The 15,580-nt window shown below is 41.6% G+C and overlaps 1 protein-coding gene across 2 annotated transcripts in view; it reads left to right on the forward strand.

Moving 5' to 3' along the window:
• NXF1 (nuclear RNA export factor 1) overlaps nucleotides 1-15,580 on the forward strand; it is a 125,721-nt gene that overhangs the window by 21,648 nt on the left and 88,493 nt on the right. The window contains exons 1-2 of one of the 2 annotated variants that reach the window (XM_075837299.1): nucleotides 6,792-6,849; nucleotides 9,862-10,060. In XM_075837299.1, the coding sequence (XP_075693414.1) occupies nucleotides 9,894-10,060 (167 nt within the window). In that variant the 5' untranslated portion in view covers nucleotides 6,792-6,849; nucleotides 9,862-9,893. Of the gene's footprint in view, nucleotides 1-6,791; nucleotides 6,850-9,861; nucleotides 10,061-15,580 lie in introns of those variants that run through there. The other variant, XM_075837298.1, reaches the window with a different exon arrangement.

Genomic DNA, 15,580 nt, shown 5'->3' on the forward strand with positions numbered 1-15,580 from the left:
ATGGACTATGTGCAAAAAGCACAAAAAAAAAAACCAGCTTTCATAGTGTGTGAGAAAATAAAATGTAACTTTTTATTTAATCTAATTAAAAGGACAATAATGAGACGTACAACATGTAATTTAAAAGTAGCCACGGCAGGCCAGCAAAGATTAGTATATGGAGAAACGTAGAGAAGATACGTGAAAGGCAAGTGCACGAAAGCACAAGTGTAATGAACCAGCGGCAGTCGTAGGTGCTACCGCTGACAGTTATAGTTGAGTTGCTGGCCTGAAAAGATATTAAAAAAAGACACTAAAGCACCCCCCCCCCCCCCCGACATGTTTCGCTATCGTTTTTTTTGTGTGCTTTTTGCACGTACAGTCCTTTCCTGAGGATGAAATGGGCACAGGAGCTGTGCGCGCTTCATCTTCGGCGGGTCTCGGGTGAAATATACAGCTGACATCCCGCTGCAACGGCGGCAATCACAGTTCTCTTCGATGGCCGCAGTTTAACCCCTCAAATGCCGCTGTCAATAGCCTAGCAACGGCTTCCTTGTTGCCAGGTACGGGAGGAGCCTATTAGGTCCTGTCCGAGTAGTGCAGTGTATTGTACAGGGGATCCGAAGATCAGATCTTCATGTTCCTTAGTAAGTGTAAAATAAAAAGTGAAAAAAAGCGTTTTTCAGGTAAATAGAAGTTTTATGTAATAAAAAACAATCTTCTTGTTTCCCTGATCAAGCCCTTTTATAATTAGAAAAAAAAGACAAAAACTAGACCTAACAAGTATCGCCGCATTCGTATCGGCCTGACCTATAAAAATATCACATTTATCCCACACGGTGAACTCAGTAAAAAAAAAAAATACAATAAAACACGACAGAATTTCCTTCTTTGGTCACGTTGTTTCCAAAAAAAATTGAATAAAAAGTGATCAAAAAGTTGAACGTACCCAAACATGGTACCAATAAAAACTAGTGTTTATCATGCAAAAAAACAAGCCCTAACACAGTTCTGTCAATAAAAAAATAATGTTATGGCTCTCAGGATATGGTGACACTAAAACATTTTATTTAGAAAAGTGTTTTTATTGTGTAAAACATATAAAAACAATATAAATGTGGTATTGCCATAATCATATCAAACCGCAGAATAAAGTAAACATGTTTTATACTGCACAGAGAACGCCGTTAAAAATTTATAAAAAGAACCGCGAGACTGTTTTTTTTGGGTCTCCTCACCTCCCAAAATTTTTTATAAAAACGGACTCAATTATCACATGTAGCCCAAAATGATACTAATAAAAACTACAGCTCGTCCCATGAAAATAAAGCACTCGCCCAGCTAGTCAACGGAAAAATAATGTTATGACTCTTGGAACGTAATAATGCAAAACGACGGCCCAGACTAATTTATATGTGCAGCAGTTCTTCACCTAAAACCCCATGTCATCCTTTGCAGCCCCCACTGGTAGACCCTGTAAATGCAGCGGAAACTATGACATTTTGGGGTCTGTGCTACATATGGGGCTAGTGAAGAAGTAAAAGATTAGGCAATGCTGGAGTGCAGATATTTTGTACAATACCACGGACACCCTTTAGAAGTGCGACTCCTACACCCAAAAGTCCGGCCTGTGCATGAAGGATTGGTTCAAAGCGTACGTCACTATCCATGGATAATTAATTTTATTATTCATTCACCGCATTATTACATCATCCTATTATGGCCTGTTGCACTCCGCCCGGCTGACATATACCCCGATGTACTCCGCCCGGCTGACATATACCCCGATGTACTCCGCCCGGCTGACATATACCCCGATGTTTTCCGCCCGGCTGACACATACCCCCACATTATAAACTGAAACACCAGTAAAACACTAAGCAAAACTACTACCAAGCAAAATCTGCGCTCCTTCTGGGCCTGGCAGTGTGCCCAAACAGCAGTTTATGACCACATATGGGGTATTACTGTACTCTGGAGAACCCACTTAACAATTTATGGGCTGTGTGTCTCCAGTGGTACAAGCTGGGCACAACACATTGGGCACTGAAATAGCATATCTGTGGAAAATGGCAATTTTCAATCTGCAACATCTACTGTGCACTAATTTCTGCAAAACCTTTGGGGTCAAAATGCTCACTACACTTCTAGATGAATTCCTTGAGGGTTGTAGTTTCCTAAATGGGGTCACTTCTCGGGAGTTTTCACTGTACTGGTACCTCAGCGCAATGCAACATGGCGTCAAAAACAAATTTTGTAAAATCTCCACTCCAAAAACGAAATTGTGCTTTTTCTGTTTAAACCCTTGGCGTATATCCAAATAGCTGTTTACAACCACATATGGGGTATTACCTTAATCAGGAGAAATTGCTTTACAAATGTTGAGGTGCTTTTTCTCCTTTATTCCTTATAAAAATTTGAAAATTCTGTTTTTCAGAAAAAAAAGTCTTTTCATTTTCACAGACTAATTCCAATAAATTCAGCAAAAAAACCTGTGGGGTCAAAATGCTAACTATACCACTAGAAAAATTCCTTGAGGGGTATAGTTTCCAAAATGGGGTCACTTTTGGGGGGTTTCCACTGTTTAGGTCCCTCCAGGGCGTTGCAAACGTGACATGGCACTGAAAACCAATCCAGCAAAATCTGCGCTCCAAAATCCAAATGGTAGCAGTTTATTACCACATATGGGGGGGTATTTCCGTAATCTGGAGAAATTTCTTTACAAATCTTGGTGCTTTCTCCTTTTTATTCCTTGTGAAAATTCGAAATCTCAAAGTTTTATTTTTTTTTTCCCCGGAAAAAAATTATATTTCCATTTTAATCCATTTTTACTGTAATACTGAAGGTTTTTACCAGAGAAACACAACTGAATATTTATTGCCCTGATTCTGAAGTTTTTAGAAATATCCCACATGCGGCCCTCATGCGGTAATGGACTGAAACAAAAGCCCCAGAATCAAAGGAGTACCTAGTGGATTTTTGGGCCTTCCTTTTCTTTAATTATATTTCAGGCACCATGTCAGGTTAGAAGAGGTCTTGTGGTGTCGAAACAAAGGAAACCCCCCAAAAGTGACTCCATTTAGGAAACTACACCCCTTGAGGAATTCATCTAGGGGTGTAGTGAGCATTTTGACCCCACAGGTGTTTCATAGATTTCATTAGAATTGGGAAGTGAAAATGAAAAATTACATTATTTTCCAATAAGATGTAGCTTTACCTCAAAATTGTTATTTTTTTCAACAAATAAATGAGGAAAAGCACCCCAACATTTGTAAAGCAACTTCTCCAGAGTACGGAAATACCAAACGTGGTCATAAACTGCTGTTTGGGCAAGCGTCAGGACTCGGAAGGGAAGGCACGCCATTTCGCTTTTGGAGCGTTGGATTGATTTCTCTGCACCATGTCGCATTTGTAAAGGTACCAGTGCAGTGGAAACCCCCAAAAAGTGACTCCATTTGGGAAACTACACCCCTCAAGGAATTTTTCATGTGGTGTAGTGAGCAGTTTGACCCCACAGGTGTGTCATACACTGGGCAGTAAAATAATAAAATTTAGATTTTTTTCAAAGAAAATGTTGCTTTAGCCCCAAATTCATAATTTTCACAAGGGGTTAAAGGAGAAACAGCACCCACAGTTTGTTACGCAATTTCTCCTGAATACGTCAATACCCCATTTGTGGAGATAAACTGCTGTTTGAGCACGTGGCGGGGCTCAGAATGTAAACAGCACCATGCAACATCTGAGGCCTAGTACGATGGCATTTACTGCCCTGTGTCATGAAAACAGAGGATCTGGGCTGTCAAAACATTAGAAACCCAGAAAAGTGACCCCATTTAGGAAACTAAACCCCTCAAAGAATTCATCTAGCGGTATAGTGAGAAGATTTAGATTGTAATGTAACACCTTTCAAGGTATTCATCTAGGGGTATAGTGAGAATTTTTAAATTGTGAAGTGACAACCCTCTAATTATTCAACTAGGGTTATAATAAGAAATACTTTAATTTTAGTAAATAAGGAGGACAACCTGGAAAACCCGCAATGGAGGGAGAGGGAATGGCAGGTCCCACTACCAACCTAGCCACTATTCCATAAAATCCAGCCCAAAAAATAAATCAAAGGCCTCAGCAAAAAAAAATTTGCTGAGACAACCAATTTCATCTGGAGTTATTCCTCTCACCCAGATTTGCAACCTGGATGAGACAGACACTCCCTCGGGTCCTTGGTATAGTGAGAATATTTGGGTGACAGAAAAGGTGAATAAAGAATAAATAAATTAAAAATCCAAGGAGGTATGATAAATTTTGAAACATTGTTTCATGCACAGGCCGGGAATTGTGGGACACGTCTCACAATGGTAAGTGGTGTCCTTACGAATGCCTCGCTTGGCACACACACAGCATTTTTTTGGGGGCTTCTGTTTTTTTCAGTGGGGGGGATTTCTGTGGGGAGATGCTGGCCAGGAATTATCCTACTGACGGAACAGCCAGATGAACTGCCCTCTCCTTCCTGGTCACCAAATATCAGGGACTTGACCTTTTCCTGAAATTGCAGGAACGTATCTCCACTGCTGGCATATCTGTAGAGGACAAAGGCGTTGTATAAAGCCATCTGTGTAAGATGCACAGACAGCTTCTTATACCATACTGTGGTCTTGCGCATGGCGCTGTATGGTTTTATAACCTGGTCGGACAGGTCAACGCCACCTATATATTTGTACTCCTGTACACAATATGGTTTTGGGACTTGGGAAGTGGATCCACGTACAGGGACTAGGCTGCCTCTGCTGTCGTGTATGCTGGTCAGTATAAGGACGTCCCTTTTATCCTTATACTTTAGGAGGAGCAGATCGTCGCTGCAGAAAGCTTTGCTCTCTCCTAATTTTAGGATCTGACCCAGCAATGTTTTGGGGAGGCCCTTCTGATTTTTGCGGATTGTTCCGCACGCCAAGGTGGATCTGGACGAGAGAACTTTTAGTAACGGACACTGTTATAAAAGTTGTCCAGATAAAGATGATATCCTTTCCCAAGTAAAGGATGGATAAGATCCCATACGATCTTTCCACTAATTCCAAGGAAAGGGGGGCATTCTGGGGGATCTATATGGGAGTCTTTTCCCTCATAGACCCTAAAGGAGTAGGTGTAACCGGTGGCACTTTCGCACAGCTTGTATAGCTTTATGCCGTACCGGCCTCTTTTATTGGGTAGATACACAAAGGGGCAGATCGCTGGGTTTTTTTTGTTCTTTTTTTTACTTTAACACCGTATTTCTTCTTGTCTCCGTCTCTGACAAGCTCTCTGACAGGAATGAGCTTGTCAGAGACGGAGATGCCGGCAAAACACTGCTCCTGCGCTGTGATTGGCCTGTCAGTACTGACTGGCCAATCACAGCTCGTTCCGGCACGGGACCACTCTGATTGGTCCTGTGCCCGCGAGTCCTGCTCGGCAACTGTCTATGACTGTTGACATGGTGACAGTTTGAAGCTTGGGCGTAACTGTACGCCCGAATGCGGGAAATCACTTGCATTCTGGACGTACAGTTACGCCCAATCGCGGGAAGGGGTTAAACACGCCCACTTGGACTTTTGCAAGCCTCATTTGCATAAATACAAAAATGGTCATAACTTGGCCAAAAATGCTCGTTTTTTAAAAATAAAAACGTTACTGTAATCTACATTGCAGCGCCTATCTGCTGCAATAGCAGATAGGGGTTGCAAAATCTGGTGACAGAGCCTCTTTAACTGATCGGCAGTAACTCGTTCAGCACCAGGGACAGTGACTACCGATCACCATATAAATCAACGGGTAAAAAAAATAGAAGATCATACTTACCCAAAATAGTTACTAGCTCACATTTCCCATATGTGTACTTTAGATTGGCATCATTTTTTGCAAGGCTTAGAACATAAACCGCAATTTCTCATATTTTTAAGAATTTCAAAAGCCTTTTTTTTTTTTTTTTTTGAAGGTACCTGTTCAGTTCCGAAGTGGCTTTGAGGGGCCTATGTATTAGAAACCCCCATAAAACACCCCATTTTAAAAACTAGACCCCCTCAAAGTATTCAAAACAGCATTTAGAAGTTGTTTTTTTTAAACACTTAGGCATTTCACAGGAATTAAAGCAAAGTGGAGGTGAAATGTGCAAATTTCATTTTTCTTGCTGAATTTCAATTTTATTAAATTTTTTCTGTAATACAGAAGGTTTTACCAGAGAAACACTACTAAATATGTATTGTCCAGATTCTGCAGTTTTTAGAAATTTCCCACATGTGGCTATAGTGCGCTCGTTGACTAAAACACAAGCCCCAGAAGCAAAGAAGCACCTAGTACATTTTGGGGCCTCTTTTTTTTTTTATTAGAATATATTTTAGGCAGCATGCCAGGTTTGGAGAGCTGTTGAGGTGCCAAAACAGTAGGGATACCCCAAAAGTGACCCCATTTTGGAAACTACAACCCTTAATGTATGGTTGTTACCATTTTGACCACACAGTTTTTTCACAGCACGTATTTGAATTGGGCTGTGAAATTACAAAAATGTCATTTTTTCCAATAAGATGTCATTATTGATCAAAAATTTCTTACTTTCACAAGAAATAAAATACCCCATTTTGTTGCCCAATTTGTCAGTGTGGCAATACCCCATTCGTGGTGATAAACTGCTGTTTGGGCCCATGGGAGGGCTCAGAAGGAAACGAGCGTTGTGTTCTTTGGAGTCCAGATTTTGCTGTATTGTTTTTTTATGTGCCATGTCGCATTTGCAGAGCCCCAGAGAGGTATGAAAGCGATGGAAAACAACCAGAAGTGACCCCATTTTGGAAACTACACCCCTTAAGGCATTCATCTAGAGGTGTAGTGAGCATTTTGATCCCACAGGTATTGTCTAAAATGTAATGTGCAGCAGATGGTGCAGAGTGAGATTTGAAATTTTCTATACATATATGCCATTTCAATGTCCAATATATTGTGCCCAGCATGCGCCACCGGAGATATACACCCCATAAACTAATGTGGGTTCTCCTGGGTACGAGAAAATACCCTACAAGTGGCTGTTATCAGCTGCCAGGGCACGCAGCAGGGCTCAGAAGGGAAAGACGAGGAGGATAAGCTGCATCAGGGTAGATTTAAAATTTATCATAGTTCCCTTAGATTTTTAAACTCTATCATACAGAGCCCTGTTTTTTCAGGACACGTGTCACATTGATCTATTGTGTCCTATCCCCCTCTGATAGTAGACTTTGCACCTCTTTTGACTTTCCAGTTTGGGTAACTTCTCCTGGAAAGTGTTGGTCTGGTACAATGTGTGTGGCCTCGCTTCCAGAAGTACTGGGTGCCCCCTTCTTGACCTAATAGTACGTCCAGGAGCGGGAAGGGGTTCAGGTATTTAAGGGTGTAGTGAGCATTTTGACCAGTTTTTTGCTAAATTTAATGCAAATCAGGTGGAAAGGAAAAAAAAAATCCAATTTTTCCACAAATGTGTCATTGTAAAGCGTACATGAGCATGAAGAAACACACCCGAAAATCTATCACCCTGTTTCGCCTGTGTTAAATACCCCCATTGTGGCCTTGATCTTGTTACTAGATGTGTGGCTGGGCCAAAAAGAGAGGGAGCACCCTTTGGCTTTCAGGGCACAATCGAATAAATTTTAGGCCCCATATCATGTATTTAGAGGCATTGAGCTGCCTGAGCAAAAAAAATAAAAAATACCCATAAATGACCCCATTTTAAAAACCAGACCCCCTAAAGGTATATATCTAGTGATGTAGTTAGCATGCTGACCACAAATTTTTTGAAGGAGGAAATAATGGGTATTATTTCACACACTATGGTATATGTTTTCTTCAAATTCTTATTACATTTCCACATGATATAGGGGAGACGTGGTAAAAGGTTATTTTGTTAGAAATATGCCACATTAATAAATTTCTGCGACGTACAAAAGAGAAGTGAAGCCATGTATTCATAACTGCATCGCTTATTTCTAGCACGTACAGGAGTGTTGTAAGCCCCAAAACCTATGCCCTCCCCTCTTACACACACAAATGATCTATATACATATACAGTTATTAAATTATACCAGATGAAATATTACCTGCATACTGTTACTGAACACAACCCACTATTGTAAGACCAATATTACCAATAATAACACAATATAAGGTTCAAGTAATGCCGCCATACCATAACCACAGTGACTGAATAATACCCCCGTACTGTTACTGAATAATGCCGCTACACAATAACCACATAGTGACTGAATAATACCACCAGACTGTTACTGAATAAAATAACACTAAAGACCAATATTACCACCATAGAGTGGTATATGGCAGTTATACACAGGAGCTCTGCAGACCATATAAGTGATTACAGCACATTTTATATCGAGTGACTCACAGGCGATGTTTTCTCAGATTAGTCGTTCACGAACTCGACTCGTCTCTGCAGGATTTGACACATGTTGGTTTCTCCCTTTTCCAGCATCCTCCCCGCCTGTACCCCATCCTTTTTAAACTAACTCGTAATGCACAGTGCCCCAGATGGCAATAATGATGCCTTAATGCTTGACACAATAAGTGATCCATTAGTAACCGTGCCCCCTGTATATAGGACGCAGATACAAGTGAATGTCGCAATCGCTAGCACTGGGCACCATCCTAGTGACTACACCGTGCATGAGGGTGCCCGTGCCACCTGGCCCATAAACGTTGTGCCGGGCGGCGTGTGCCCCCTCATGCCTCGGGCCTCGTAGCAGCTGTTATAGTGGGCAGGGGGCCCTGGGTGCGGTATGAGGTCTCATTGTGTATTATTTTTAGGGGTGCCATATACTTGTAGCACTTGCACAGTTTCTATGTGTTTTGGTGGTTTATCAGTTAGATGACATTTACGATCTTTGTATCCCCCCCCCCCCCCACCCCTTCTGTACAGTGACCGAGCTTTCCTATCTCTTTCAGGTCTATGGTTAAGTTACGCTTTGTTTAACCAAAATAGAGCTGCCTGACTGTCTTGACATGTTGACTTAATTGCTTTAGTTTATTTTAGTTTTGTCATACATGCAAACTGGTTTTCAAATTTTCCATGCCGTCCCATGTAATGACTACACGTTTAATGTTTTGCAACCATGAGTGAAACTAGCATTGCATAATGAAGCATCTCTCAGATGCAATAATTTATAGTAGTGTCCTCCTCATCTGTTCAACTGTAGGAGTACTGTCTGCAATGCATTGACTGAATGCAGACTGCCTTGTATAACAGCCTGACTTATTGTTAGAATGAAGTCAGGGGGCCGTTGGTTCTTTTATTCTCATGATCGGCGAGTTTCTAGCATGTGGTGATATATCCTAGCAATATGCGATCACTTCCCAAAATGGTAAAACGCCTTTAAGTTGTACAATACTTTGGGCCCCATCCTTAAGACAGAATTTCCATCCATCCGTAAATACTGTCTGTAAATACGGATCCGTAGTCACCCACAACTTATCTGCGTATATGGAACGATCACTACAAATACGGTCCGCAGTGCCTCTGTATTTTCGGATTCTCAAAAAGAAAGTCACAAATGATGTGCAACATCTGCAAACCTGGCTTCGCCTAGTTTATGGATGGCTACGGATGTACATCCATAGCCGTCCATAATTATGAAAGTGCCCATAGACTTCTATGAAGTGTCAGTGCCGTAATTACAGACAAGAATAAGACCTGTTCTGTAGAAATAATCCGTAAAATATAGAACAGGCACCCATCTGTAAAAATAGTGCTATCAGAAATTAATGGGTCTGTAATTACGAATGGAAAATATGGTTGTGTGCATATGGGGCCTTAGTCCATCCTTGTTTTCTGTTTTCACTCACCTTGATTTTTTTATTTTTTTTCCTTCTCTTCTCCAGACCATGATGACCGGTTTGGTGGAGGACATTTCATGAAAAAGAGGAAAGGACGTGGCCCTTTTAGGGCCAAAATGTATGGTGAAGGTCCTCCTAAGTATCGGAACCGTGGTAACTACCCACCAAATCCTCGTTCCAGATTGGATGATGATGACGGAGATATTGCTATGAGTGATGCACATGACACTGTTCGCCCAAGATTGTGAGTAGGCAGAGAGTAGCAGAGTAAGGCTTTAATATTGTCATAGACTTTTTTTGCTAAGAAGCATTCCGTGTGATTTGTGACCAGATACTTGTTCTTATGGTATCCTATGTAACCAAAAGCAACTTGAGGCTATTAACCCTATTGCTGCCAGAAGACTGTCCACACTTTTGATATACACACAGCCTAAATAAATTTTTAAAAAAACATATTACCACGTATCTATTTTATGAAAGTAGAAACTACCCGTACGTCTAGCACATTGCCTGCTAGCACTTTATGCTTTCATACAAAATTGATAGAAGGCTCCCATTAGTGTAATGTAGTAATCTTTCTTTATGTAGTGCCAAAATTCTGCAGCACTTTATAATTCTGGGGGTACATTGTACAGACAATATCAGACATTACGTATTGACAAAACTAATTTACAATTCAAACCAGAGGAGTGAGGACCCTGCTCGCAAGAGCTTACAATCTGAGGAAATAAGGGGGACACAAAATGTAAAATGCTTAAGTACAATGGTCCAGCCATCTTTTATACATATGGGGTAGTACACAATAGCTGCATGGGACGGTCACCAGCCAGTGTCCGTGTATGACAGACATGAAGTGTATTAGGGTGCAAGGGGTGTGGGGGATACTGCTGAATGAAGGGGCCTCATGACTAGTGTAAAAAGGGGGGCCTGGGAAAGGAGTTAGATTAGGGAATGTTATAGGCCTGTCTAAAAAGATGTGTTGTCAGGACACGTTTAAAACTGGATGTTGGGAATTAATGTGACTGTCTGGGATAGTGCGTTCCAGAGGACTGGTGTAGCACGAGAAAAATCTTTGAGACGGGAGTGGGAGGTTTGGATTATGGCGGATGTTAATCTGAGGTCGTTGGCAGAACGTAGAGCGAAGGTAGGGTGGTAGACCGATATGTGGAGAGCTTTGTGGGTGAGAGTAATAACTTTAAATTTAATTCTGAAGAGTATGGGCAGCCAGTGCAGTGACTGCCAGAGGGTAGAGGCGTTGGTGTAGCAATTTAAAGTTATAGTAATCAAGACGAGAGTGAATCAGTGACAATGAGTGTTTGGACTGTTTCCACAGTAAGTAAAGGGCGGATTCTGGAGATGTTTCTAAGGTGAAAGTGACCGCAGCATGAAAGTGATTGGATGTGAGGAATAAAGGAAAGATCTGAGTCAAAAATAACCCCAAGACAGCGGACGTTCTGCCTGGGAGTTATGGTAATGCCACAAACTTAGGTGAAGACATCAGGTTTAGGTAGGTTAGTAGATGGTGGGAACACAAGGAGCTCCGTTACAGATAGAGAGGACATGATGTTAGAGACAGCAGACAGACAATCACTGGTGTTTTGTATTCGAGCGGGTGTGATGTAATGGGAAGAAGCATAATAATTGGGTGTCATCAGTGTAGAGATGGTACTGGAAGCCAAATCTGCTGATGGTTTGTCTAATAGTAGAACCAGCAAATGACACACTGAGCGGTCTGAGAGATGGGAAGAAAACCACGAGAGCAGTGTCTTTAACCCCTTCCCGTCGTAAACTTTCAGATTTTCATTTTCGTTTTTTCCTCCCCACATTCCAGAAGCCATAACATCTTTATTTTTCCGTCAATATAGTCCTATGAGGGCTTGATTTTTGCGGGACGAGTTGTAGTTTTTCGTAGCACCATTTATTTTGGCGTATAATGTACTAGGAAACGGGCAAAAAAATTATTTGTGGGGTAGAAAATGAAAAAAACAGCGGCGACTCCATGGTTTTTTGCGTGCCGTTTTTACGGAATTCACTGTGCAATTAAAACATGTTAACTTTATTCTCTGGGTCAATATGATTATGGCGATACCAAATATATAGAATTTTTTCTATATTTTACTACTTTTACCATTTAAAAACCTAAGTGTAAAAAAGAATTTATTTTGCGTCGCCAAATTCCGAGAGCCATAAGTTTTTTTTTTAACATTTTTTTTTTAACATTTTTCTGTCGATTAAGTGGTATGAGGGCCTATTTTTTTGCGGGTTAAGCTGTCGTTTTTAATACCATTTTGGTGTACATGCGACGGTTTGATCACTTTTTATTTCATTTTTTCGTGGGAGATGAGGTGACCAAAAAATAAAGAGTCTGGCGTTATTTGTGTTTGTGTTTTTTTTTTTGTTTTTTTTTTACGGCGTTCACCGTGCAGGTTAAATGATATATTGTAATAGTTCAGACTTTTACGGAAGAGGTGATACCAATTAAGGGGGGGTATTTTTTTTTTCTAACTATGCTCAAGGGGGAAAATGGGAAAAGGGGGTTTCTTTGAACGTTGTTTGTTTTTTATATTTTTATTTTTTTTTTTTACACAAAAAAAAAACCTTTAACTCCTTTTTTTTTTTTTTTTTTTTTTTTTTTTTTTTATATTAGTCCCCCTAGGTGACTTTTAACCAGCGATCGTTAGATCGCTTGCACTATATACTGCAATACTAATGCTGCGGTCGGTATTGAGTTAAACTAGCGGGATCGCGCTCGGGCGCGATGCCGCTAGTTACTCTGAAGTGTCGGCTATAACATACAACCGACACCGGCATCGTATGGAGCGAGCTCACTGCGAGAGCCCGCTCCATACTTCCCCCTACCCGACTTTGGCGTATGGATACGTCAGATGTCGGGAAGGGGTTAAAGGAAACCTGTCACCAGCATTTCACCTATTGAACTTTACTTATTCCTCACTGGCCGCTGCTATATATAGTTCATTGCAGTTATCCCCTCTCGTAAACTCCTCCTCCGACTGTAAATAACGGTCTGCAAACTATTTGCGCCTTTTATCGTAATAATTCAGTGTCCCTTTGTGTGCACACACCAGAAGAGGACATCAATGCACAAGCGCGGGATATTGTGTGCTGGGGGAAAGGCGTGGAGCGGTCAATCAAAAGTAAGTAGGCGGGGTAAACTCGGAAAGACTTGAGGAATGAAGGATATGACTCTCTTCAAATGAAGATATAACTCTTTTATGCTCATTAGCATACAGTGTGGGAACACTAAAGAAATGAATACTAAAGCTACAGAGCCGACTAAGACAATTATAGGTTATATAGAAATGATTTTTCACCCACTACCATCTGGTATTGCTGGTTTAATAGTTGAAATGCTGGTGACCGGTTCCCTTTAAGGCCAATCGAGTGGAGCATGTTAAGTAGGAGTTTGTGGTCTACAGTGTCAAAGGCTGCAGAGAGATCCAGAAGGATCAATAGAGAGTATTTGCCGTTCGCTTTAGCTGCCAAGAGATTGTTTGAGACGGTCTCTGTGGAGTGTAGAGGGCGGAAACCAGATTTTAAGGGATCAAGAATTGAGATAGCGGATAAGGCGAGAGTAGAGCGAGCGTTCCAGGAGTTTGGAGATGAAGGGGAGATTAGAGACAGGTCGGTAGTTGGCAGCGCTGGATGGGTCAATAGTTGCTTTTTACAGTAATGGGTTTATAATAGCATGTTTAACCCCTTAATGACCAGCATATTTTAGACGTTAATGACCAAGCCATTGTTTTAAGTTTTTCCATGGTCTCATTGAAAGAGCTATACACTTTTTTTTTTTTTTTTTTTTTTTTTTTGCGTCGACATGGCTCTATAAGGTCTTGTTTTTTGCGGGACAAGTTGTAATTTTTAATAGCACCATTTTGGGGTACATAGAATTTATTGATTAACTTTTTTTGGAGGGGGGAATAGAAAAAAACCAGCACATTTGCCACACTTTTTTGCATCCTAAATTTACACAGTTTACCGTGTGGTATAATTAACACAATAACTTTATTCAGTGAGTTGTTGCGATTGCAACGATACCAAATTTGTATAGTTTTTGTATGTTTTACTACTTTTACACGGTGAAAACTTTTTTTCAAAATTATTTGTTTTTGTGTCTCCATATTTGAAGAGCCGTAAAGTTTTTATCTTTTCGCCGATGCAATTGTAGGAGGGCTTTTTTTTGCAGGACGACTTGTAGTTTTTATCGGTACCATTTTGGAGTAGATGCGACTTTTTGATCACTCACTTTTTATCTCATTTTTTTTTTTAAGGCTGGATTCAAAGAAAACAAATTTTTGCATGGTTTTTTATTTTATTTTTTACGACGTTCACCGTGCGGGTTAAATGATGTTATAAGTTTATAGTTTGGGTCGTTGCGGACGTGGCGATACCGAATATGTGTAACTTTTTTATTTTATTTTGTTTGTTAATAATAAAGCAGCTTGTAAGGGGGAAAAAAGTGGGTTTTTCGTTGTTTTTTTTTTTCACATTTTTTTTCCCCACTTTTTATTAAACTTTTTTTTACTAGTCCCACTAGGGGACTTCACTATGCGATTATCCGATCGCATTTTTAACACACTGCAATACTTTTGTATTGCAGTGTATTACTGCCTGTCCGTTTAACACAGACAGGCATCTGCTAGGTCATGCCTGCGGCATGATCTAGCAGGCATTCGCTACAGGCAGACCTGGGGGCCTTTATTATGCCCCCGGCTGCCGTTGGCGACGCAGACAGTCGGCGATCTTATTGCCGGGTGTCAGTGGGATGAGAGGGAGCTCCCTCCCTCTCTCCAAAAACCACTCGGATGCGGTGCACGCTATTGCGGACAGCATCTGAAGGGTTAAACGGGCGAGATCGATACTAATATTGATCTCACCCGGCAGAGCAGGGACGCCCCAGCCCTCTGCTGCCTCTGGCAGCTGATAGCAGGGAGATTTGACAGCTCCCTGCTCTGTTTACTTTATTCTGGTGCAGTGCCTCCGGCATGACCTAGCAGGCATTCACTACAGGCAGACCTGGGGGCCTTTATTAAGCCCCCGGCTGCCATCGGAGACACAGACACTCGATCTTTTCGTCGGGTGTCGGTTGGATGAGAGGGAGCTCCCTCCCTCTCTCCAAAACCACTCAGATGCGGTGCACGCTATTCAGCACCGCATCTGAAGGGTTAAACGGGTGAGATCGATACTAATCTCGATCTCACCTGGTTGAGCAGGGACGCCCCCAGCCCTCAGCTACCTCTGTCAGCTGAGAGCAGGGAGATTTGACAGCTCCCTCGTAAAAAGTCTATTTCAGTTAGGCCCCATGCACACGACCGTGCCCGCAATCACGGCCCGCGATTGCGGGCACGGCCGGCCGCTGACTGACAGCCGCATTTCCGGGCCGTGCTCCCATACAAAGTATGGGAGCACGGCCCACAAAATGCGAAAGAACGGACATGTTCCATAATTCCCGGAACATTTCCACGGCACTGACACCCTTCCGTAATGCTACGGAAAGGTGTGGGTGTTCAATGAAAGTGAATGGCTCCGTTTTTGCTGTCGTGTGCATGGGGCCTTACTCCAATGGTTACTCCATTTTCCAAACCATCCTTCAAGCCAATTAGTGAAGATGTCATTTATTCCAGAGTATTTCATAAGCCCTTCGGACAGGGAATGGAGTCCTTCCAATGCCTTGGTAATACTACCGTCAGGAGCTGTATTATTGGAAATAAAAGTACAACAGAAGATACAAACATTTTGCCAGCAC

The sequence above is a fragment of the Rhinoderma darwinii genome, chromosome 9, assembly GCF_050947455.1.
Source record: "Rhinoderma darwinii isolate aRhiDar2 chromosome 9, aRhiDar2.hap1, whole genome shotgun sequence".
Taxonomy (NCBI): domain Eukaryota; kingdom Metazoa; phylum Chordata; class Amphibia; order Anura; family Rhinodermatidae; genus Rhinoderma; species Rhinoderma darwinii.